Below are 27103 nucleotides of genomic sequence, written 5' to 3'. Positions count from 1 at the left end.
TTTTCGCGCAAGCCCAAATTCAGTAGCTGTCAGTCCGCTAATAAAATTTCTCGACTTCCACGATAAGCGCTCCGTGGTTCCTGGTTCATGTTTACAATAAATTATTTCAATTCGTTTTTCGCGCAAGCCCTAATTCAGTAGCTGTCAGTCCGCTAATAAAATTTCTCGACTTCCACGATAAGCGCTCCGTGGTTCCTGGTTCATGTTTACAATAAATTATTTCAATTCGTTTTTCGCGCAAGCCCAAATTCAGTAGCTGTCAGTCCGCTAATAAAATTTCTCGACTTCCACGATAAGCGCTCCGTGGTTCCTGGTTCATGTTTACAATAAATTATTTCAATTCGTTTTTCGCGCAACCCCAAATTCGGTAGCTGTCAGTCCGCTAATAAAATTTCTCGACTTCCAGGATAAGCGCTCCGTGGCTCCTCGTTCATGTTTACAATAAATTATTTCAATTCGTTTTTCGCGCAAGCCGAAATTCAGTAGCTGTCAGTCCGCTGATAAAATTTCTCGACTTCCACGATAAGCGCTCCGTGGTTCCTGGTTCATGTTTACAATAAATTATTTCAATTCGTTTTTCGCGCAAGCCGAAATTCAGTAGCTGTCAGTCCGCTAATAAAATTTCTCGACTTCCACGATAAGCGCTCCGTGGTTCCTGGTTCATGTTTACAATAAATTATTTCAATTCGTTTTTCGCGCAAGCCGAAATTCAGTAGCTGTCAGTCCGCTAATAAAATTTCTCGACTTCCACGATAAGCGCTCCGTGGTTCCTGGTTCATGTTTACAATAAATTATTTCAATTCGTTTTTCGCGCAAGCCCAAATTCAGTAGCTGTCAGTCCGCTAATAAAATTTCTCGACTTCCACGATAAGCGCTCCGTGGTTCCTGGTTCATGTTTACAATAAATTATTTCAATTCGTTTTTCGCGCAACCCCAAATTCGGTAGCTGTCAGTCCGCTAATAAAATTTCTCGACTTCCAGGATAAGCGCTCCGTGGCTCCTCGTTCATGTTTACAATAAATTATTTCAATTCGTTTTTCGCGCAAGCCGAAATTCAATAGCTGTCAGTCCGCTAATAAAATTTCTCGACTTCCACGATAAGCGCTCCGTGGTTCCTGGTTCATGTTTACAATAAATTATTTCAATTCGTTTTTCGCGCAAGCCGAAATTCAGTAGCTGTCAGTCCGCTAATAAAATTTCTCGACTTCCACGATAAGCGCTCCGTGGTTCCTGGTTCATGTTTACAATAAATTATTTCAATTCGTTTTTCGCGCAAGCCGAAATTCAGTAGCTGTCAGTCCGCTAATAAAATTTCTCGACTTCCACGATAAGCGCTCCGTGGTTCCTGGTTCATGTTTACAATAAATTATTTCAATTCGTTTTTCGCGCAAGCCCAAATTCAGTAGCTGTCAGTCCGCTAATAAAATTTCTCGACTTCCACGATAAGCGCTCCGTGGTTCCTGGTTCATGTTTACAATAAATTATTTCAATTCGTTTTTCGCGCAACCCCAAATTCGGTAGCTGTCAGTCCGCTAATAAAATTTCTCGACTTCCAGGATAAGCGCTCCGTGGCTCCTCGTTCATGTTTACAATAAATTATTTCAATTCGTTTTTCGCGCAACCCCAAATTCGGTAGCTGTCAGTCCGCTGATAAATTTTCTCGACTTCCAGGATAAGCGCTCCGTGGCTCCTCGTTCATGTTTACAATAAATTATTTCAATTCGTTTTTCGCGCAACCCCAAATTCGGTAGCTGTCAGTCCGCTAATATATTTATTAATATTCGAGGTATAACTCGAGGTGGTTGAAGGTGGTCGGAGGTGGACGAGGAGGAGGACGAGGAGGACGAGGATTTGTGCTGGGTGAGTAAAACACTTTTATAATATTTGATGGCAATTGTGATTATATTTCGTCTGAAATATTACAAATTTGTCACGTTTACAATAAATTATTTCAATTCATTTTTCGTGCAAGCACATATTCAGTAGCTATGAATAATCTTATACAATTTATTATAATATTAATTAATTAATTAATATTCTCATCATATTTAATGGCAATTGTAATTATATTTCATCTGAAATATTACAAACTTGTCACGTTTGCAATAAATTATTTCAATTCATTTTTCGTGCAAGCACATATTCAGTAGCTATGAATAATCTTATACAATTTATTATATTATTAATTAATTGATTAATTACATTAATCCTTACACAATATTTTTGATGTGTTCCTATACTAAAAATATTCATTACTATTTCAGGTATTACCCGGGGTGGTCGGAGGTGGACGAGGAGGAGGACGAGCTGGACGAGGAGGAGGACCAGGTGGACGAGGAGGAGGACGAGGTGGACGAGGAGGAGGCGGGGTGGGTCGTGGGAGAGGACCTCTCCTCTCCTCAGAGGAGAGGAGGGGGGGGGGGGGGGCAGGGAAGGGGGAGAGGTGGGCGGGGAGGGGGAAGGGATGGGAAGGGAAGGGAAGGGAAGGGAAGGGCAGCGGGGAGGAGGGAAGGGAAGGGAAGGGAAGGGATGGGGAGGGGAGGGTGGCGGGAGGGGGGGCGGGCGGGTGGGAGGGAGGGAGGGAGGGAGGGCGGGTGGGAGGGAGGGAGGGAGGGAGGGAGGGAGGGAGGGAGGGAGGGCGCAGGAGGGGGGGGGGGGTGTACTGCTCTATTAACTCTAACGGGCTCGCATTGACATACGTCCTCCACTCCCTCCCTCCCACCCTCCCTCCCGCCCGCCCTCCCTCCCGCCCGCCCTCCCTCCCTCCCTCCCGCCCGCCCGCCCGCCCACCCCCCTCCCGCCACCCACCCCTCCCCTCCCCGCCCCGCCCCTTCCCATCCCTTCCCTTCCCCCTCCCCGCCGCCCTCCCCTCCCCTTCCCTTCCCGTCCCTTCCCCCTTCCCGCCCACCTCTCCCCCTTCCCTGCCCCTCCCCCTTCTCTCCTCTGAGGAGAGGAGAGGTCCTCTCCCACGACCCACCCCGCCTCCTCCTCGTCCACCTCGTCCTCCTCCTCGTCCACCTGGTCCTCCTCCTCGTCCACCTCCGACCACCTCGGGTAATACCTGGAATAGTAATGAATATTTTTAGTATAGGAAGACATCGAAAATATTGTGTAAGGATTAATGTATTTAATCAATTAATTATCAATATAATAAATTGTACAAGATTATTCATAGCTACTGAATATGTGCTTGCACGAAAAATGAATTGAAATAATTTATTGTAAACGTGACAAGTTTGTAATATTTCAGATGAAATATAATTACAATTGCCATTAAATATTATAAGAATTTAATTAATTAATTAATAATATAATAAACTGTATAGGATTATTCATAGCTACTGAATATGTGCTTGCACGACAAATGAATTGAAATAATTTATTGTAAGCGTGACAAGTTTGTAATATTTCAGATGAAATATAATTATAATTGCCATCAAATATTATAAAAGTGTTTTACTCACCCAGCACAAATCCTCGTCCTCCTCGTCCTCCTCCTCGTCCACCTCCGACCACCTTCAACCACCTCGAGTTATACCTCGAATAATAATAAATATATCAGCGGACTGACAGCTACCGAATTTGGGGTTGCGCGAAAAACGAATTGAAATAATTATTGTAAACATGAACGAGGAGCCACGGAGCGCTTATCGTGGAAGTCGAGAAATTTTATTAGCGGACTGACAGCTACTGAATTTCGGCTTGCGCGAAAAACGAATTGAAATAATTTATTGTAAACATGAACGAGGAGCCACGGAGCGCTTATCCTGGAAGTCGAGAAATTTTATTAGCGGACTGACAGCTACCGAATTTGGGGTTGCGCGAAAAACGAATTGAAATAATTTATTGTAAACATGAACGAGGAGCCACGGAGCGCTTATCCTGGAAGTCGAGAAATTTTATTAGCGGACTGACAGCTACCGAATTTGGGGTTGCGCGAAAAACGAATTGAAATAATTTATTGTAAACATGAACCAGGAACCACGGAGCGCTTATCGTGGAAGTCGAGAAATTTTATTAGCGGACTGACAGCTACTGAATTTCGGCTTGCGCGAAAAACGAATTGAAATAATTTATTGTAAACATGAACGAGGAGCCACGGAGCGCTTATCCTGGAAGTCGAGAAATTTTATTAGCGGACTGACAGCTACCGAATTTGGGGTTGCGCGAAAAACGAATTGAAATAATTTATTGTCAACATGAACGAGGAGCCACGGAGCGCTTATCCTGGAAGTCGAGAAATTTTATCAGCGGACTGACAGCTACCGAATTTGGGGTTGCGCGAAAAACAAATTGAAATAATTTATTGTAAACATGAACGAGGAGCCACGGAGCGCTTATCCTGGAAGTCGAGAAATTTTATTAGCGGACTGACAGCTACTGAATTTCGGCTTGCGCGAAAAACGAATTGAAATAATTTATTGTAAACATGAACGAGGAGCCACGGAGCGCTTATCCTGGAAGTCGAGAAATTTTATTAGCGGACTGACAGCTACCGAATTTGGGGTTGCGCGAAAAACGAATTGAAATAATTTATTGTAAACATGAACGAGGAGCCACGGAGCGCTTATCGTGGAAGTCGAGAAATTTTATTAGCGGACTGACAGCTACCGAATTTGGGGTTGCGCGAAAAACGAATTGAAATAATTTATTGTAAACATGAACCAGGAACCACGGAGCGCTTATCGTGGAAGTCGAGAAATTTTATTAGCGGACTGACAGCTACTGAATTTCGGCTTGCGCGAAAAACGAATTGAAATAATTTATTGTAAACATGAACGAGGAGCCACGGAGCGCTTATCCTGGAAGTCGAGAAATTTTATTAGCGGACTGACAGCTACTGAATTTCGGCTTGCGCGAAAAACGAATTGAAATAATTTATTGTAAACATGAACGAGGAGCCACGGAGCGCTTATCCTGGAAGTCGAGAAATTTTATTAGCGGACTGACAGCTACCGAATTTGGGGTTGCGCGAAAAACGAATTGAAATAATTTATTGTAAACATGAACGAGGAGCCACGGAGCGCTTATCCTGGAAGTCGAGAAATTTTATTAGCGGACTGACAGCTACCGAATTTGGGGTTGCGCGAAAAACGAATTGAAATAATTTATTGTAAACATGAACCAGGAACCACGGAGCGCTTATCGTGGAAGTCGAGAAATTTTATTAGCGGACTGACAGCTACTGAATTTCGGCTTGCGCGAAAAACGAATTGAAATAATTTATTGTAAACATGAACGAGGAGCCACGGAGCGCTTATCCTGGAAGTCGAGAAATTTTATTAGCGGACTGACAGCTACCGAATTTGGGGTTGCGCGAAAAACGAATTGAAATAATTTATTGTCAACATGAACGAGGAGCCACGGAGCGCTTATCCTGGAAGTCGAGAAATTTTATCAGCGGACTGACAGCTACCGAATTTGGGGTTGCGCGAAAAACAAATTGAAATAATTTATTGTAAACATGAACGAGGAGCCACGGAGCGCTTATCCTGGAAGTCGAGAAATTTTATTAGCGGACTGACAGCTACTGAATTTCGGCTTGCGCGAAAAACGAATTGAAATAATTTATTGTAAACATGAACGAGGAGCCACGGAGCGCTTATCCTGGAAGTCGAGAAATTTTATTAGCGGACTGACAGCTACCGAATTTGGGGTTGCGCGAAAAACGAATTGAAATAATTTATTGTAAACATGAACGAGGAGCCACGGAGCGCTTATCGTGGAAGTCGAGAAATTTTATTAGCGGACTGACAGCTACCGAATTTGGGGTTGCGCGAAAAACGAATTGAAATAATTTATTGTAAACATGAACCAGGAACCACGGAGCGCTTATCGTGGAAGTCGAGAAATTTTATTAGCGGACTGACAGCTACTGAATTTCGGCTTGCGCGAAAAACGAATTGAAATAATTTATTGTAAACATGAACGAGGAGCCACGGAGCGCTTATCCTGGAAGTCGAGAAATTTTATTAGCGGACTGACAGCTACTGAATTTCGGCTTGCGCGAAAAACGAATTGAAATAATTTATTGTAAACATGAACGAGGAGCCACGGAGCGCTTATCCTGGAAGTCAAGAAATTTTATTAGCGGACTGACAGCTACCGAATTTGGGGTTGCGCGAAAAACGAATTGAAATAATTTATTGTAAACATGAACGAGGAGCCACGGAGCGCTTATCGTGGAAGTCGAGAAATTTTATTAGCGGACTGACAGCTACTGAATTTCGGCTTGCGCGAAAAACGAATTGAAATAATTTATTGTAAACATGAACCAGGAACCACGGAGCGCTTATCCTGGAAGTCGAGAAATTTTATTAGCGGACTGACAGCTACCGAATTTGGGGTTGCGCGAAAAACGAATTGAAATAATTTATTGTAAACATGAACGAGGAGCCACGGAGCGCTTATCGTGGAAGTCGAGAAATTTTATTAGCGGACTGACAGCTACCGAATTTGGGGTTGCGCGAAAAACGAATTGAAATAATTTATTGTAAACATGAACCAGGAACCACGGAGCGCTTATCGTGGAAGTCGAGAAATTTTATTAGCGGACTGACAGCTACTGAATTTCGGCTTGCGCGAAAAACGAATTGAAATAATTTATTGTAAACATGAACGAGGAGCCACGGAGCGCTTATCCTGGAAGTCGAGAAATTTTATTAGCGGACTGACAGCTACTGAATTTCGGCTTGCGCGAAAAACGAATTGAAATAATTTATTGTCAACATGAACGAGGAGCCACGGAGCGCTTATCCTGGAAGTCAAGAAATTTTATTAGCGGACTGACAGCTACCGAATTTGGGGTTGCGCGAAAAACGAATTGAAATAATTTATTGTAAACATGAACGAGGAGCCACGGAGCGCTTATCGTGGAAGTCGAGAAATTTTATTAGCGGACTGACAGCTACTGAATTTCGGCTTGCGCGAAAAACGAATTGAAATAATTTATTGTAAACATGAACCAGGAACCACGGAGCGCTTATCCTGGAAGTCGAGAAATTTTATTAGCGGACTGACAGCTACCGAATTTGGGGTTGCGCGAAAAACGAATTGAAATAATTTATTGTAAACATGAACGAGGAGCCACGGAGCGCTTATCCTGGAAGTCGAGAAATTTTATTAGCGGACTGACAGCTACCGAATTTGGGGTTGCGCGAAAAACGAATTGAAATAATTTATTGTAAACATGAACGAGGAGCCACGGAGCGCTTATCCTGGAAGTCGAGAAATTTTATTAGCGGACTGACAGCTACCGAATTTGGGGTTGCGCGAAAAACGAATTGAAATAATTTATTGTAAACATGAACGAGGAGCCACGGAGCGCTTATCCTGGAAGTCGAGAAATTTTATTAGCGGACTGACAGCTATTGAATTTCGGCTTGCGCGAAAAACGAATTGAAATAATTTATTGTAAACATGAACGAGGAGCCACGGAGCGCTTATCCTGGAAGTCGAGAAATTTTATTAGCGGACTGACAGCTACCGAATTTGGGGTTGCGCGAAAAACGAATTGAAATAATTTATTGTAAACATGAACCAGGAACCACGGAGCGCTTATCGTGGAAGTCGAGAAATTTCATTAGCGGACTGACAGCTACTGAATTTCGGCTTGCGCGAAAAACGAATTGAAATAATTTATTGTAAACATGAACCAGGAACCACGGAGCGCTTATCGTGGAAGTCGAGAAATTTTATTAGCGGACTGACAGCTACTGAATTTCGGCTTGCGCGAAAAACGAATTGAAATAATTTATTGTAAACATGAACCAGGAACCACGGAGCGCTTATCGTGGAAGTCGAGAAATTTTATTAGCGGACTGACAGCTACTGAATTTCGGCTTGCGCGAAAAACGAATTGAAATAATTTATTGTAAACATGAACGAGGAGCCACGGAGCGCTTATCCTGGAAGTCGAGAAATTTTATTAGCGGACTGACAGCTACCGAATTTGGGGTTGCGCGAAAAACGAATTGAAATAATTTATTGTCAACATGAACGAGGAGCCACGGAGCGCTTATCCTGGAAGTCGAGAAATTTTATTAGCGGACTGACAGCTACCGAATTTGGGGTTGCGCGAAAAACGAATTGAAATAATTTATTGTAAACATGAACGAGGAGCCACGGAGCGCTTATCCTGGAAGTCGAGTTTCTCCGCGTAGCGGATCCGAAGCGCGGGATCCGGGAGGTTGAGAACCCGGTACTCGAAATACGTAGCGGACCCGAAGCGCGGGATGCGGGAGGTTGAGAACCCGGTACTCGAAATTTGCGGAGCGCGACTCTCATCCGTCCGCTCTACTGCGCGGTTGTTTCCAGACTGAGGAATTCTGCTAGCTGATTTTGAATTGGTGACGTCACTTTCTGAACATCCGACATCCAAACTATGGTTTCGAACTTTGATACTATGTATGATGATGTATGATGTACGATGTATGATGTACGATGTATGATGTATGATGTATGATGTATGATGATATGATATGATGTATAATGATTTTAGCTTTCACATTTCATACAAGAAATACACACCTCATCTCTCCTGCCGATCCAGACTCAAGCGGCCAGGCCCTTCGATGGTCAGCCGTTGACTGAAGATACATCCTTCAGTGAACGGGTCGGCTAATAACGCTGCCGTTCTGCGACAGTTGGATGATGAAAAATTTCGCTCGTATCTTTCAAATGTGTGTTAAAATACACTCGAAGTGTTGAGAAGCGTCGTTCTTTCTCTCCCTGTCACCTTTCTAGGTCTTTAAATCACTACGCGGCGTTAAATACTGTCTCATATACGAAGCATCCATTTCATCTCGTTCAAAATTAGCGCATTCGTGATGTATTACAGTTACTCTGAATTTTTTTCCATCCGAATACTTTTCGAAAAACAATTCTGCTCCTCTACCCAACGCAGATACTTCACTTACGACCAGCTAAAACAGCGTTTCGAGTCTATGCCTATGAAAATACAAGATCGAGAGAGCAAATGAAAAGTTGTTGGAATAATTATGAATACTGATGTTATGGAATACATCGAGCACGCGTCGAATAGAATCCCATTTCAAAATGAATAATTTTTCTCTTTTCATATCATAGCTAATCTAGTAATATAGGTAAATAGGACGGTTGGAGGTGTTCGGAAATGGTAGGAGGTGGTCGGCGCTGGCAGAAGGTGATAGGGGGTGATCGAAAGTGGCCATTGACGGCCGGAGGTGGCAGGGGGAGGTAAGAGGTGTTCGAAAATGGTAGGACATTTCAAAAGTTAAAGTCGACGATGATCCGGTGCATCAATTTTATCGTTAAAGATTTTCTTTTCCCATGAGGCATAGAGTATTCAACAACGATAATGCAGTCCTTAAAATTCATCATTCATCTCTGTCTGGAAAGCTAATTCGCAAGGCGTGGTATTCTATTCTATTTGCATTATCAGAAAAGTACCCGTACTCTACATACACTGTTTCTAATCTTTTGCTACATTTGGCTTAATCCCCATGCTTCCACAGCACGAATAGTCGGAAATGTTTTTGATTATCCATAATAAAATAAAAGAAGTAACAAAGCTTAAATTTATTGTTAAAGCTCTAATGAATACATCAAACTGCGGTCGAATCAATCCATTTATTATTTTCACATGACCTCTGTATATTTGATAAATTATTCCTAAATACATTGAAACATATGTATTTATAATGAAATATCATGCAATGGGCTGTGTAAACTATAAACTATAATTTCTATCGAATAGCTGCTTTTATGTCAACAGGGCTTTGAGACTCAGTTCAGTTCGTCCTCCTCCTCGTCCACCTCCGACCACCTCCAACAATCGCCAACCACCTCGAACAACCACCGATAACCACCTCGGGTTGTACCTGGAATAGCGATAAATATTTTCAGTATAAGAACACATCAAAAATACCATGTAAGAATTAATATAATTAATTAATTAATCAATAATATAATAAATTTTATTAACGCATTCATAGATACCGAATTGTAGCTTGCGCGAAAGATGAATTGAAATAATTTATTGAAAACATGACATGTTTCAAAAATTTCAGATAAAATATGATTACAAATGCCACTAAGTATTACAAAAATATTAAACTCACCGAGCACAAATCCTCGTTCTCCTTCTCGTCCACCTCCGACCGCTTCCAACGACCACCGATAACCACCTCGGGTTATACCTCGAATACTAATAAATATTTTCAGAACACATCAAAAATATTGTGTAAGGATTAATATAATTCTTTTATTGACATATTTTACCGAGAAGATTGTGAGCAAATTATAGAACATTATTGAAATTTTACTGGCGCATTGATCGCCGCTGAATTTGGATATGTGCGAAAAATGAATTTAAAGAATTTATTGTTAACATGACAAGTTCAAAATATCTCAGATAAAATATAATTACAATTGCCATTGAATATTGTGAAAATATTATACATACCATACACAAATAGTAACATAGCTTTTTGTTATCGATTTAAATGAAAATAGTTCATTGTAATCATTGATTTTGTACTATTAGCGTATACGAATGGCTAAAAACTGAACGCAATCAATAATTATGCAGCAAAATATTTAAGTCACGCCGAAAAAAGGTTAATAATAAACTCAGATAATGAAGAAAAAATATCTTCCAAATCGCTTCAAAGTGGAAACCAGGTTCTTCAGACGCTGCTATATGAAAGATCGGGAAAAGTACACGTATGATTTTTTTTTTAAATCAATCAAATACCATCATTTTTAAGCGAAACGTTGATTTTTGGTAATTTTTTTTAATGGGTGATAACTAACGAAGCTTTTGAAAATTTTGAGTGTATTTCAACTCATATTTGAACAGCTCCATAAAAATGTCCCTATCATCAATCATCGCAAATTGGCGAAGTTATTAGCTGACCATTAAAGCGCCTCGCCGCTGGAATCTCGAATTGGCAGGAAAGATGGAGTGCGTAATTCTTAGCTGAAATGGAAAAACTAATATTACTTTGAATTGACATATATTTTCATCATCGATGAACGAAAAAACGTAGAAAAAAATGTTAAGTCACATTCATTTCCGTTCAGAATTTTGTTAGTGAAAATCGTTACTTTTTACGTTTGAGCTCGACGATTAATATGACATCACGGTTTTTTCGGTTATTTTAGTACATCGATAATAAAATAGTGTACGAATTGAAAATAATTAGCTTTAAAACCCTTGCTCGCTAAAGCTTGCTCGAGGTCGGATGCCTAGTGTAACTAGTTTTTGTGCTCGTGCGCTCGCTTACTAGTTGTCAGTGTTTTACCATATGTCATAGTTGTAGGGGAGACCGGGGCACGATGGACTTCCCAAAAAATTCTGGTATTTGCTTCACAGTATACAGAATGAACAATGTCTTTGTGCATGTGACGGAAACCGAATCTGCCCGTAAGATTTTTCCTATACATATAATGTTACAAATCACGTTTACACATGCATGTAAGTATAACGTATTGTTATTTTATGATAATAAATTTCGTCAAAAAGTACCACAGAACAATCAGCTCAGTGCTAACAGATTTGAAACACGACGCCCAGCAATTTTAGCTCTAATTGAACGACGTGATTGTATGTATTCCTACGTATACTATGCCAACTACTCACCAATTGCAATTTTTTGATCCTGGTCGTTCGGTTTTTTTCGGATTCCAAATGTTACCTGAAGCATACATATTGGTTTGATAGCACAAAACATGACGTTTTCAATAATCGAACTTCTAAACTTGAAAATTAGTCCTGAAAGTCAAAAGTCACCAGGTCAAGGACCTGGGCAGCCAAAACCACGGAGCGCTTGTCCTGGAGGTCGAGATCCACCAAGTGGAGGACCTCGACAGCCAAATCTACAGAAAATTAGTCCTGAAGGTCTAAAGTCACCGAGTCAAGGACGTGGACAGTCAGAACTACGGAGCGCTTGTCCTGGAAGTCGAGTTTCACCAGGTAGCGTACCTGGAGCGCAGGAACCATGGAGCGCTTGTCCTGGAATTCAAGTTTCACCAGGTAGCGGACATGGAGCGCAGGAACCACGGAGGTAGAGAACCCGTACCGCTCGAAATCTGCGGAGCGCTATTCTCATACGTCCTCTCAACTGCGCGGTTGTTTCCAAACAGAGGAATTCGGCTAGCTGATTTTAAATTGATGACGTCAAGAAAAAAAAATTTGGGTGACGTCACTTTCTGAACATCCGAACATCCAAACTTTGGTTCCGAACTTTAATACTATGTATGATGATGTATGGTGTGATGTATGATTATATATGATAATTTATGATGTAAGATGATATGATATAATGTATAATGATTTTAGTTTTCACATTTCATACAAGAAATACGCACTTTATCTTTGCAGGAGATTCCAGATTCAAGCGGCCAAGCCCTTCGATAGTCAGCCGTTGACTAAAGATATATTCTTCAGTTAACGGGTCAGCTAATAACGCTGCCGTTCTGCGGCAGTTGTATGATAAAAAATTTTGCTCACACCTTTCAAATGTGTGTTAAAATACACTTGAAGTTTTAAGCAGCTTCGTTCTTTCTCTATCACCTTTTTAGGTCTTTAAATCAGGACACTGCGTTAAATACTGTCTTATATGCGGAGTACCCATTTCATCTGGATCAAAATTAGCGCATCCGTGATGTATTACAGTTACTCTGAATTTTTTTCCACCCGAACACTTTCCGAAAAACAATTCTGCTTCTCTACTCAACGTAGATACTTCACTTGCGACTAGCTGAAACAGCGTTTCGATTCTATGCCTACGAAGATTCAAGATCGAGAGAGCAAATGAAAAGTTGTTGGAATAGTTATGAATATTAATGTTATGGAATACATTGAGCGCGTGTCGAATAGAATCCCATTTCAAAATGAATAATTCTCCTATTTTCATATTATAGCCGTATTATTGTAGATAATCTAGTTTTTCTTCTGGAAAATTATAAAATTTATAGTATGCATCACGTATTTATTAATCGTAAATGGATCATATAGGTATAGTAATATCGTACATGGACCGCATATACTTTTTGGTCTCTGCATCTTTATTACATCTAATCTATTATTATTTATAAGCTATGTATACATTTTTCTCGGGTACCTATACTCTAATTAAATCACTATTTTGCTACGAATTTTGGAAGAAATTTATTCTCATTATTAATTTCTTGTATCGCCGACAAGTCGGTAAGTACACATAGGCTAAGTACTGGCTTGGGCTCACCATTGCGAAGACTGTTACTCGGAAGGCGAATGCAGCCAGTATCGACATGATCGGTAGCTCCCTGATGTTCCGCAATAAGTTCTCAACTCTACCGTTGGAACATCTCAGGGGGCGCAAGCGCACGACGATTTTCGGTTGTCACACCAAAGCCCATTAGGGTACCTGTCTTTATATTCTTCAGTCAACGGTTAACGTCACCTCTTTAGGGCTCTGTCTGGTTTACAGTTATTAGTTCAACAAGAACTCCACAAGAGTGCGACAAATCAGATCAACATCGCAAAACATCGCCGCGATTGCCGGTGTGATATACCCCATAAGTTGTCCGTGTGGTATACAAGTTACTAGTTCATGTCTTAACGAATTGCGACTCCTAGAACAGATACAATAAGAAATTACTGGAACTGTGCTCGCTATAAACTATAACGATATAACATCGTGATATTTACTCGTTTCCTCACTTAGTATACCTCAATAATAACTAATCATGTCGGATTGGGACACTGTACCAATTACTCTGCGTAAGCGCGCCCCAAAAGCAGCTGCCATGAAATCAGAACAGGTAAATCATATTGTGTATGACGAGCGCAAGGCTCGGACCATTGACGATTCTAATTTTCGAGAGAGTTTGTTTTCTTTTTTACAGGCAGTTAACGCGGCCAGACGTCAAGGTGTTGCCGTTGACACACAATCCAAGTGTAAGTGCTGCATTACACTCCATTCGACGACCAATCCTAGACCATTAAACCGGGTCAATTTTCGCCAGGCACTTTCTATTTCCTGTTTCAGAGCTGTTTACATCTCGCTAAAACAGAGATATTTAAATACCGTATTTTGATAAGAATACAATTCGTCAGTAGAAGATGGTTCAATTTATTGGTACAAAATTGTCCCAAATTTCCAAACATTTGATGTCATATTTTCATATGAATTTGGTGACTGGTGTTGTACAAACTTTGTCTGAGTAATTTGACATTAATTTAACGTGAATACCAGCATATTTGTATATGTTACCCCATTTTCAATTCATCTTCCAAACATTAGTTGACTTGCAGGCTATGGCATATTCCAGGAAAGTAAAAAACAGCAAATTCATTTTGTAACAAAGTTCTAATTTACAATTGGAACTGTCACTACATAAGGGATTGCACTGAAAACTTTAATGATCATTCTACTTGAAATCCGTACAACTGCTATGTATCATTACTGACGGAACATCTGTATAATCAGAAACTCAACATTCCTAGCAATTTTGGAACTGTCAAAGCAGTTTTGTAGCATTGAACAATCAGGAAATTTCGTGAAATAAACAGATACATACTTGTATGGCTGAGATACACTGAATACATTAGTCAAGTTCTATTTTGCAAAAAGTATATGTGAAAGACAAAACTAATGACAGCTCACACTTTATGTACAGACACTTAGATTAATCCAGAACTCTTTGATATCTTCAGTAATTTTCCGACCTATGGTTTTGGATGAGCAATATTGGCACCGCCGCCCATCCGCCTCAGGCTTTTTTCTACTCATTGCTTGGTCTGAGGCATACAGCCGGCAGTGTCAACGGTGCTCATTCGGAATCGTGGGTCTTAAGATTATTAGGGATATCAAATGGGTTAGAATCGATATAAGTGTCTGTGTAATTTTCACGTGAGATTGAAGCTTGTAATTTTAACAGAGCGAAACTTTTTTTGTCTAATATCTATTTCCGCAACTTCAGAATTGTCAGAAACAAATTCAAAAGTTGCTGAATAGCAATTGGTTTTTAATGTGCTTAATTAAACCAATATCAACTTCGTATTTTCACCTCAAAATTCCACAGATTCTGGAGAACCTGAAAAGAAGAGTTTGGAATCTAACTCTGTATAGTCAGCTTATCAAATCTGAAATAGCTTTCCTGGGAAATTGCCAGTAACGATACTTTAATGTAGTAAAGTCTTCAATTCGCCAAATCAAGTTCCAAGTTCGTTTGCAGGGGGTGGAGGTGCCAATAAACAACATGTAACCACAAAAAATACAGCTAAACTTGATCGTGAGACTGAAGAACTTAAACACAACAAAGTTCCACTTGATCTTGGCAAGCTTATACAACAGGGGCGGCAAGCCAAAGGATTATCTCAAAAAGATCTCGCAACAGTAAGCTATTCACTAGGTTGAAATCCATATCTTCATCATAATGAAACAGTTTGTGATAAACTTGCTATTTCATAACTTTCAAATGACGAATGATGAAATTAGGACTCGTGACACGATTGATGCAAATCATATTTACCCTGAAACTGAAACCTTTGCAAACTAATTGCTTAGTTGCGAAATGGTAAATTTTTCAATGTTTACTTACGTGAATGTTACGAATTTCTACCTCAAAGCTGTTCATCTGGGTACCTTTATAATTCCTACATACATTTCCAATATCTGCGACATGGGAGCTTCTCTGGAGACTCATTCACCTGTAAATTACTGTTCTAAATTGGCAATTTTATGTACCGTTCAACCTCGATTATTCGATTCAATTGGGGTCACGCCTGGTTTGGATTAGTCAAAGTTTGGATAATAGGACAATAATGTTGGATGAAACTATGCTATGCGATGAAAAATATTAGAAGCAATGCATAAATTTTATGTTATTACTACAAATAATGTCTTGCTGTAGCACGCATCACATCATTCTAACTCCATTCGCGTGTAAAGTTATATATTTAAAAATTTTGGGCAGCCATTCGGTATAATTGAGCAATGTTTTGGAGAATTGATGGTCTACTGTATTTTACAAGTTTGGATCAGTTTTTATAATAAGTAATGCATAGAAGAGGTTTGCATAAATCATTACTGTAGAGTCTAATAATAAGAATAAATAAATTGAAAGACATTATTTAATCATTGAAATTATCTACAATCAAACATAGCCATGTCATCAATGTCAACTAAGGAGAGGGTTCTTTCGAAGCTGAAAAACTGAGAAATTACATCTCTCACAATCCTGAGATTTAAAAAATTGAACTTGTTAACAATCCAGTAAATGCGCACAGAAATAGCAAAAAAGTCTATATTTCCGGAGATCAAAAATGTTCAAAACACCATGATGGTGTGTGCATTATTATTATTGTATAAGCTTGTAAAGTCGGTATCTGGGTATCAATTGTACTCATACAAATACATTACCAATTGTTGACATCTACACTTTGAATGTTAATCATTTTCATTTGCTCCTATTCAGAAAGTGAACGAAAAACCACAAGTCATCAACGATTACGAAGCGGGTAGAGGCATACCGAACCAATTGGTAATCGGAAAGATAGAACGTGTCCTGGGAACCAAACTACGTGGAAAAGATCGTGGCCAGCAATTGCTGCCCCCCGGGACAAAGAATTAAATCTCGGGGGAATAAATTCTCAACTTTTAACCTTAAGGCCAGTTTTCATCCACTTATAATTAGTATTGTATATTATATGAGTTGTGAATAACTTGCAAAATAACGATCATGTCTATTTAGACGGTCATCAGTTCAATTATAAAGGATGTTAAAACAACTTCCAAACATCGAGATTATTTACGTTACTAAAACAATAATGTTACTCGTATGATGTAAACTTGTATAAGTACTCTTATTTTTGAATGGTGTATCTAAGCCTTTGAAATGTATTCAAGCATTTTTACATTTCTGAAAGTTTTTATGTGCCACATGTGATTTTTTCACGATAATTGTGTGGTAGCTTCAAGCTTCGTCATTAGTTATGATTATAGTTGCTTGGAGCTTTTACAGAAATTTGTTCTATTCTTTCCTGTATACATCACGTTTTTTTCGTAAAGTTTTACCACACTTAGCACTTTGATATATGCGTCAAATAAATTTATAATGTACAAATGCTTCATGTGCTACATCAGTATCAAATAGTCACTGACTTCAAGTACATTGAAGGACGAGTAAAAATGTCTGTACAAAAACCATAATACTTTTCCTACATTGTGACTAATGAGAAAACGAATTACTTATAATTCTGGCCATTTATGATTGAATGAATTATGAAGGAAAATGCTAGTTTAGAAATAATGCCATGTCGTTTCAACAAAATCTTAAGAAATATTGATAATGGTGTTATAACAACTCATGATAAGTGGATGAAAATATTACTTTATACATAATTGTTTCCCTGATAAAAACTATCATGCCACCAACCACTATTCTCTGGATTATGATTATATATACCTTTTTTTTGTCCTTGGTTATTTTGATATGGTGTATTATAAACTAGACTCTGTATTTTGTTTGTATGAGGTGATAAATGGAAAAAATCTATAAAAAAAACATTAATAGAGTTATTTTAAATGAAGTCATAATAATTGTAATAAGTGTTAATAAAGGTATGAAATAAATTCGAGCATAAAAATGTAGATTTCCTGTAATGAAGCATGTTATATCTTATAACGATTAATCATAAATAAAGCTTATCTTATAACTTAGTCTGTTTTGTTACGTGCCATGTCCCACATCACCTAACATGAATAATGAAATTAGGATATTTGAACTCAGAACGTTCAATTTGGCAATGCAAGTTTTCCAACCATTACATCATTGTTAGTGACATAAGCTTTGTCTCCACCCAATCTCTAAACAAAAAATTCTTAGCCTTGATTTCAAAAATTGTCAGCATGCATCGCATGAGACTTTTACAGTTGATGGATGGGATAAAATCATAGGTTAACTTAATTCTTGCTAATTTCAGACGTCAACTTTCACAAAGCATTATTTACCTTTATTTGAGCTTTATTAATCGAAATAAGAACCGTTTCAATCTATATACTTTTTTCAGCAGTATATAAGTTACTTCGTACCTTTAAAATAAAAATTCAAAGCTCTAGAGTCGACAAATTCTTTGAAGATATTTTGCAGTCTCGTAATTTTTAAAAATTCTTCCCTTGAAGTTGTCTAAGTGGTTGAAGAAGTGGTCATCCATTGATGAAAGATCAGGTGAGTACGCTGGAGAAGGCAGAATCATGTATCCCAATTTGTTTATGTAGCCTTTGAATTATCATTTGTACGGTATCTGGCCAAGCGTTATTGTGCAGCAAAATGGGGCCTTTACGACATACTCTGACTTGCATCCCATTGACGAAAGTGTATAGATTCCAATGGTTCTTATTTCGATTAAAAAACTAATACAAAGCTAATTTATGCTACGTGAAAGGTGTGGTCTCAAATTTGCAATAATTAAGTTCACAACCTAATATATAAAACAACGAGTAGGAGTGAAATTATTACATTTTATTATAGAACAGATATCGGTAATACGAAATCACAATATGTATTATTAAATCAATCCTTTCTAAGGTCAAACTTATCTGCCTTGATACCATCTTTTGTAATGATATTTATGAAAATACCATCGCCAGTGTAAATGTCCCTTTCAGCAGCTGATATAAAAACATCCTTCAGGATAGCTAAAGCACGATCTTGAGGCAGAGGAGTCTTGTCAACACCCTCCTGGTTCTGGTAGCCAATCTAAAATGTTATATGAAAATTTTGGAAACTGATTTGATTGAAATATATTTCTACTGACTCAAATGGCACTTCAAATTTCGTATGCAACATTCCAGTTCTCAGGCATCTGCAACTGTGTATAGCTAATCTGTGAGACAACGGAATGGGAACTCGTTTATAAAATGAAACAGTACCTGATTATCAAGCAATGGCTGTAAAAGAGCACCAGCAGAACCACCAGCTCTGAAGTTTGATCGTTCGCAGTGTCCAATAGGATCGTAACTATAGACACATCCTTTTCCATTCTCATCCAAGCCAGCCAAAATGTTGCTAATATAGTAGGGAAAGAATCTCTTGTAGTACAACATTGTAGACAACATTTGTGCTGTAGCAGGAGTTGTCAATTCCTTATGATGCTCATGTTTGTACATCTGAAATTGAGTTACTTTCTTTTGGTTCATGAAAAATTTACAACTGGCGCAATATTGATAAATACAGGGATCTTATTTGAATTGGTAAAAAAAAATCTTAAAGTGGATAATGTCTGAGAAAGTGGTTTATAAAAGAGTATAATGCGAATGGCAGGGTTAAAGAACCAATAAGGCAATGAGGAAATAATGTCCAGGAAGCATTAAAATACTAATCCATATTTTAATTAAAACGTTTTGAGGCAATGATATCATTTTCGATGACTCATTTGTCGAAAACTGTTCACATAAGTCGACAAATTATGGAATGATATAGCTTCATTGAGCATGCAGAAAGAAATTCACGATAAGATTTTGCACCTTTTAGTTTTATTATTTATAATTTAATGAGTCTCTGACCTCAAAAAGTGGAAAATTCTTCAAATTACAGAATGTTTATCAAACTCGTAGCTCGCATATCAAATTTTTCGAGACCGCATCCCAACGGACAAAGTGTCGTAGCTCGCATATCAAATTTTTCGAGACCGCATCCCAACGGACAAAGTGACAGAATCATAATTTTACAATTCTTCATAATAAAAAATAGAAATCAATTTAGTGAAATACTGTCAAAGGTTTTTCAATACATAGATTGTAATCCATAATGAAGCCACCTGTAAATATGAAGTACAGCAATACCTCGATTAACTGGAGGACTGGAACCAGGAGTGACCTGGATAATCGAAATCGACAGATAACACAAATATGATATACAGACATGCTTTATGTATATATTCTGTTATCGACTCTGTAAACATCCATAATATCATATAATTAAAATGTTATTTCTAACACTTGTATCGTTATTTAATCATTAAAAAGAAATATAACATCATCTTTAGACGGGCTTAATAAAGCTTTAGAGTATTACTCAGAATCAACCTTCTTAGTCGTATATGATAGACCGATCCTCAAGTACAGGTACATGTACTTAATCTATTGCCGATAATACAGATTTTCAAATATGAAAAAAATTATACGTTTCGCGGAGGATTGGTTAATCCCTATCCCAGATAAACAGCACCCAGTTAATTGAGGTTTTACTATATTTCAGGAGCCATGTTTTGGAGAATCATGCCATTGATAAAGAACCGACACTTAAAATATTTCCACTTCAAGGCATTCCAAGTTATTTTATTGCAGTCTTTTGACGGAGGATGTAGGGTCTTGAAAAAGTGGGAGAAGAAAGTGGAAAATGAGCTATGTATAATCGTTAACTAAAGGTATATGTATAACCTCTGTATATAGTGGTGAAAACACTTGACAACATAACTTACAATCTTCATACCACGTTGTAACAAACCACTACGCATCATGAACGAATTTCCGGGCAATGTTAAATATTTTTCCTAATCCCAATCAAACCTACTTAGTTTCTTTTTGCAAATAAAAACCCAGATGAATGAAGACAGTCAAACATAAACACAGTACAGAAACTTTCATATTAACTCTCATTCACCACATTTTTATTAAGTAAGTATATGTAGTGATAATATTATTAGGATTGATCAAAATTGTGTTGCAATTGAGAAGAATCCAAAAAACCTGGGTTTATTTACGTCCTGAGTATTTTGGCGCATCAGTCGACAATAACTGTTGGCTAGTTACCTGCATACGAGCCTGAAGGATTCTTGTGAGCGTCAAGGTATCACACCAGCAACCTGAGCAGCCCAAAACAGTTGTGTTGGAAAGTGGGAATAATTTCTGCTGCTCACGAGTAAATATTGAGAATCCAGTGCTCAATCGTGAATCTGCTGCAATGATGGCGTAATCTTCTCCTGCTATCGCCATTACACTCCTATTAAGGTCGAAATAAAGAATCACACTCCATGAGTAAATTAATCGCTTACATCCATATAAAACGATTTATTACATGCAAATATAAAACAAGATATCTTTAAGCAATAAAGCATTTTTTATGCATCTTCAACATTACGGATGTCAGTATTTGAAGCTGTTCACGATTCGCAGAATTTACGATACCACGATTTTTATTGTACAGTTTGACGCAGCAACTCCAAGACATGGTAAGTTCAGTTTTAGGTTATATTAAGCTCTCACCCTCCATTATCGGCGTAGGGGCTGAAGTGCACTTTCTTTGCCCCTTGAACTTCATAATCGGGGAAAGAGCCGGCTGAATAACCGCCGAGAAGAGCCATGTTCAATTAATTAACCGTACAAGTCAATTATAAGCATTTACTGCAGCCGTCGAATGACAACTCACTTTTTCAAACAAGGCAAGCTTGTGACACCGATTTCTGAAAGTTTAGCCCGTGCGAATGTAATCGGTGGTAGATGGCATAGCCGGAATGTGAATGTGTCACCGTAAAAACTTACTTTAGAGCCTTGGCTGAAGATATATAAAGACTAATAACCTTATAAGACTTTTCGTAGTCGAAAATGGACGAGACAAATTAATCGTCAAGCAGCGCTATCTGCGTCCTACAACTGCATGCGCAACTTAATCCGGCAGGCGGTCGGTACGTAAAGACGACAAGAACTGATGTCGCCATCGCACGTCGCGAGTGTCCAGAAAATGCAGAGTCAAATACTATTATGCCTGTGGAATGACGAACGGGAACAGACTGAACTTTCATACAACCCCGTAACGAGGCAGTATATTTTTCAACTATGCAAATTCATTGGAACCAAATCCAGCAATGTTAATCTAACTCCATCGGATCGAAAGAAATAATGTTATCAACATAAGTATACAATAAACATGCACCTGGTTTACTGTTAACGGTGTTCTAGAAACCCTTTCTTGATACAAAGGATGGGAGACAGATTCGAAAAAATTAATCAAAGGATGGAGAGATATAATCGTTCCTATATGTACCTTATGTAATTTCTGTAGAGATGTTTAATACTTAATTCGTACCGTAAACTAAGGATAATAATATGTATACTTCAGTCAACACTCATACCTTCGTTTCGAAAGAAGATACAACAGACATATAAAAATAATTTCTCAACTGACGTTAGATTTCCGTAGTTTTTTAAAAATACAGTTTATTTGCAGCTCAAAACTTTCTATACGAAAATACTACTTGTAAATATTGTTTGGAAATTAGGTAAGACTCGATTGTTACTAATGTTTCAGTTCATGCTGTAACAAACCTCGACGAACCTCAGGCAATCATTATTACAAAAGTAATTTGAAAAAAATTTAAAGATGATCAAAGTTCCTTTTTTCAACTTCTACTCATATTACCTGGTTAGATTGCGACTTTGTCCGCTGACTTCCAAACACAAGATTGTTCAGAAATTTATTATCAAGTGGCCCAGATTATAACTAATCATATCTGTCCACTTTGTTATACATTTATGGCAGTGCCCGTATTGATTGTTAGGAATTTCGAGATTGTCAATATGTATTCCCGACAAAGCTGATGCTATTTCGTCAGGAATTTCAGCACTTTTCCGGTAACCGCTAGTGATAATATGACCCTGAGGATACAATTGTGTAATAATACTGTATCAGAAACTAATGACTGATATTACTTCAAGATATATTTTCCGGATTCTTTATAATCAAGGTACGACCTTTGGTAGACACAATTTTGTTCACAATTATATTGTAAGTAACAATAATTCAATAATCACCGGTTGAAAATTTTTCCCACGCACATAGTCATATTTTTTATTCCAACTGATTTGTGATTTGCGTTCTTGACGGATATCACTTCCTTTCCGTCGAAAGTGATAAACTTGTGTGTATAGTTTGACAAAACGTTTCTATTGTGTGTCTAAAATCAATTAATAATATTATAAAATGCAAGTTATCATATGAGTTAACTCTCTTTTTATGTATGTGAAAGTAATTATTTTTTGGAAAAAGTATTTGACAGTAGATTCAGTCAAGTAATCTAGAAAACAAGTAGGTATACAGATTTGTCTTACAAAATTTTAAATAATTTTCTACAATACAGATGTAAAAATGAAGGTGGGAGTTGATTTCTTAGTGTGCTCGTTTCCACACCACCGCAAGCGGTAAAGCATCCGGCTCGTTTTTTTTTCACGTGGTATCCCCAGTAGGCCTAATCCACGGAAAATACTTGCAAGATCGATCTTACGTTCTTCGAAAAATTGCGAATGACTTTTTTTCACATATTAATTATGGTAAATTATTTTCCCAATCAATTTGGACTCGCGTATATTTGTAGTTTGTTGCGCACGGGTTTTTTTTCTTATGGGTATGAGATAAAATGAAGAACCTGGTGAATAAGCAAAACAATCAACAACGAAACCAAGATCTAAAACTCGAATCGCTGTAAGACATTGTCATGTACCTATCGGAAAACGACGCAGAAATCTTGGAAGAAATTGAAACAAATCGAAGTAAAATAAGCACAACCACCAAAATACGACAGAGCTGAATAATTCTACAGTGAAATACAAATCGAAGATAACGTATGAGCGACTCGAGAAAAAAACTCGCCTTAAAATGATCGCAATAAAAGATTGTAGAACTATTTTTAAAAAACCTACAGCTGAATAAATTTTACTAGATTTTGCGATCATGATGATGCTGAACTACATCGCTGAATCTGCGTATCGGTCCAAACAAGATGAATGACCCTGGATCAGACCTAAACCACACCTAAGCCTGAAAAATAAGACGTTAATTTTTCAGTATAGACAATAAAACTCAGTTACCTGGAACAGATAAGAATATAATTAGTGCCATATGTCGGTGCAGACAAAAATATAGTTAGCTGGGTTAAGTAAAAAATAAAATTAACGGAAAAAGAGACAGATTAATTAGCTGAAACAGATAAAAGGTTTGATTAGCTGAAACAGATGAAGGAGTGATTATCTGAAACATCTAAAAGTTTTATGAGCTGAAACAGACGAAGGTATAGTTAGTATAATCACGTAAGTCCATAAACTTACAAAAAATGGGTCGAGTCCAACATGATATTCGTTTGAATATTTATAGCTTCAATTATTAATTGTATTGATGATTAAAAAACATTCTAAATTTTTTGAACCGATGTCCCTTTCTACTTTCAGTTATAAAGTTAAAATTTTTGTGACTGAACATTCTAGAATTCTCAGTGCATTTTTTAAAAAATTGGTGTTGTGCCCTGAAATAGAAAACAATACGATCAGTTAAACGAGTATTTCTGTATAATTCAGATATATTTCATAAATATTATACCTACGCCAAGATTTTCCACTACCAGTTTACACTACCGAGGTTTTGTTCCTGCGCGTTGAGCGCCGGTTTTCAAATGCCGCGCTCTCTCTCATAACTGAAGGGTATCAAGTCCACGCGCAAAAGGACATTGGAACTTGAAAACTTTATTATTCGTCAAAAAATTTACCGAAGAGCTGAAATATCACCACATCGAGAGTACGAAACTCTTATATACCGTTTGCAAAACCGATGGGCAAAAAACCGTGTACGACTCCCGTTAATAATAGGAGCGCAAAAAGCTGCGTCCAATTCTCGTGATTAATCTACGCGCAATAAGGCGTGACAAATTAAACTGTCAAAAAATTTGTATTATCTAAATTTGTATCCCAAAAATTCTGTAGAAATCCAATCCGCATCTGCATCTTTCTGAATTAGATACATTGCTATGCGGATTGTTGTTCTCAGAGTACAAATCAAATTGAAATGAGGAGGGAGGTTGGAGGGCATGCATTATTGTGTAGCGTGACGGTCGGCGGTCCTCTTCGACGCGAAGTCTTCGAGCTCAGCATCTCTCCCCATCTAACGTACCACGGAACGTGATAGATGGTCCAGAGATGAGTTTTGCTCATTCAGACGATCACAGAGATCAATTGAATGGAATAACGATCGGTAATGACTAAATAATTGAATTGCATAACGATTGAAAAATGGTTGCAGACTGACAAGAAATGAAAAATTCAATTTCATTTATATTCAAATGCTTTCAAATACTCGAGAGACTCGAATACGGAGTCTGTTGGGAGAAAAAAAGTCTGTGATCGTTTGACGCTGTGGATTACAAAAGTTAGTAACATCACGGTACATCGCGACCTTCCCTACCCTCACCTGTTTCCCAACGAAGCCACCCAACGGAAAAGAGAGACTCACACACTCATGCATAAACCCCGCGACGGATCCCAAAACGTCCATCTACCTACCCGGTTACCTATATTCGACCTAAACGATTTTCCATTTTTTCCAACAGACATTATTCTTCATCATTTACGCAGTGGTCACTGACTTACATTTTCGTTGGTTACCTGTTGGGAGCAAGATGTTTTTGTATCGTAGTCTGCCTTTTCGAAATACAGTATCGCGGTTGTATCCCACCTACTCTAATATTGCATTTGTTATTTTAGTAAATGTTGGCAGACTATCGGTACATTAACCTTTTGTAAAAGTGATTAAGACATCCTGTATGCCAATTAGCATTTTTCTAAGCGAGCTAAGCCTGCAGTTGATCAATACTTGTTGGATGTTAAAAGATTGAAAGTGATATATAATATAAGATGCAAGTTGATCAGGTTACGTTATGCCAGACTTTGGAATTTCATCAATTTCACAATATCGTGAATAATTAAATATTTTCAAACCTCAGGTGAACCCACCACTTTATCGGCATCATTGGTAAATTCAAACGTCGATTATTACATCAGTTGCAAAACACAATTCGATTTCGCGAGTGCCGAGCAAGCGATGGTTATCTGTCGCGATGCTCATTCCACTTTTAGCAACGCGTAAAACGTCTAACTTTGAGTAAGGTATGGTGAATGGCATTACGAAAAAAAAATGGTTCGACTGAAAGTCAAGCACGTTGCGATCGTGAATGAGCCTATCCATGCAGCTAAAAAATCGAAGATTTATGTAACAATTGTTACCGCCACGCCACGTGACAGAGGAATCCCACGGAAATACCTATAACCTAACACATGCAAACTCACCAACGTTGCCGAGAAATGGAGAAGTCACTCGGAAGTCTCTGCTTAAGCTGTGAAAAACGAAACAAAACACTTGAATTAATTTAGCAATTTGGTGTTTCAGTTTTCAAATGAATTATTACTGATGTCTTGTTTCATATTTATGCATTCGATATTATGCAAGAACAAGAATTCAGCTTTAAATGACCACCGTGAATTATCAATCAATAATTAAAATAAGTATTGCTACCTGGAATATGGGCTGCTCCACACTTTTACACGTAGTAGTTCTTGTATCATCTCAGGTGCATTGGTGAAGCGACGCACTTTTCACATAATTCCGATCTTCACTAATCTCTTATCCACAAATCCACACCGCAATAACACTCGATTCTAGACTCACTTTTTGCGCCGTAGCTGTCTGTTTGATTCGACTGAATAAACTTGCTAACAATGCATCTGCGAATTCGCAGAAAGTGAGCCAAAAAAATAATTATATTGACACTCGACGCACAGAGACAAAAATACACATCACTGAAGTCTGAAGTTACACAAAACAGTAAAAACTCGGGACACGAAATTCACCTTCAACGTTCGCAGGATGTTTTTATTTTAATAACTCGGTTTTTCTTCAGGCTACACGCGGCTCCTCGTGTATTTTTTTTGCAGATGAGTATGGTGGAAATGCACTGATCGAACGTCGTGACGCAGCCTGAAGAACGCGGTCTGAACGGTGAACCGGTAACGAGAACACACGCACATGCCACCTCGCTCCAATTGCTCGGAAACGACTGACGCTGCCCGACGCCCAGAAGAGAGTAAATTCAGTTTTCCGAAGAACGAACGATAATATCCCCCCCTCCCGCGATCTCTGTAGCTCTTCCCATGGAGTAGCTGCACGCGCCTGCTTGGCTGTTTCCCCCCCTCCCTCCTTGGGTAGAGCGACAGAGAGGGTGGGAGAATTATTATCTTCTGTCCTTTAGAGAGGCGATTCAAATCCGTTCACGAGAAGCTTACGCTCTTGCTTACGCTCTATTTTATGTATCTCT

General features: G+C 38.4%; 2 protein-coding genes across 2 annotated transcripts; one reads left to right on the top strand and one right to left on the bottom strand.

Moving 5' to 3' along the window:
• The first annotated feature begins 13481 nt into the window (after positions 1-13481).
• On the top strand, positions 13482-17690 carry LOC124177590 (endothelial differentiation-related factor 1 homolog). Its single transcript, XM_046560110.1, has 4 exons — positions 13482-13788; positions 13873-13924; positions 15205-15365; positions 16447-17690. The coding sequence occupies exons 1-4, from the start codon at positions 13714-13716 to the stop codon at positions 16600-16602; spliced, it is 444 nt and encodes a 147-aa protein (XP_046416066.1). The 5' UTR covers positions 13482-13713; the 3' UTR covers positions 16603-17690.
• LOC124177589 (proteasome subunit beta type-1) lies at positions 17040-21476 on the bottom strand. Its single transcript, XM_046560109.1, has 4 exons — positions 21237-21476; positions 20784-20973; positions 18903-19139; positions 17040-18729 (listed from the first exon to the last, which is right to left on the bottom strand). The coding sequence occupies exons 1-4, from the start codon at positions 21332-21334 to the stop codon at positions 18544-18546; spliced, it is 711 nt and encodes a 236-aa protein (XP_046416065.1). The 5' UTR covers positions 21335-21476; the 3' UTR covers positions 17040-18543.
• Positions 21477-27103: the final 5627 nt, after the last annotated feature.

The sequence above is a fragment of the Neodiprion fabricii genome, chromosome 3 (genome assembly GCF_021155785.1).
Source record: "Neodiprion fabricii isolate iyNeoFabr1 chromosome 3, iyNeoFabr1.1, whole genome shotgun sequence".
NCBI lineage: Eukaryota > Metazoa > Arthropoda > Insecta > Hymenoptera > Diprionidae > Neodiprion > Neodiprion fabricii.
Note: the sequence above shows the minus strand (reverse complement) of the source record. Positions and strands in the feature narration are given on the sequence as shown.

What these genes read in the sequence shown, in the direction of transcription:
- LOC124177590 (XM_046560110.1), top strand. Translation starts at nt 13,714, where the DNA reads ATGTCGGATTGGGACACTGTACCAATTACTCTGCGTAAGCGCGCCCCA. An exon ending in CGTTGACACACAATCCAAGT is followed by an intron (nt 13,925 to 15,204) that starts GTAAGTGCTGCA and finishes GTTCGTTTGCAG; the next exon opens with GGGGTGGAGGTGCCAATAAA. An exon ending in CTCAAAAAGATCTCGCAACA is followed by an intron (nt 15,366 to 16,446) that starts GTAAGCTATTCA and finishes GCTCCTATTCAG; the next exon opens with AAAGTGAACGAAAAACCACA.
- LOC124177589 (XM_046560109.1), bottom strand. Translation starts at nt 21,334, where the DNA reads ATGGCTCTTCTCGGCGGTTATTCAGCCGGCTCTTTCCCCGATTATGAA. An exon ending in TCCTTCAGGCTCGTATGCAG is followed by an intron (nt 19,140 to 20,783) that starts GTAACTAGCCAA and finishes ACTCAATTTCAG; the next exon opens with ATGTACAAACATGAGCATCA. An exon ending in AGCCATTGCTTGATAATCAG is followed by an intron (nt 18,730 to 18,902) that starts GTACTGTTTCAT and finishes ATAACATTTTAG; the next exon opens with ATTGGCTACCAGAACCAGGA.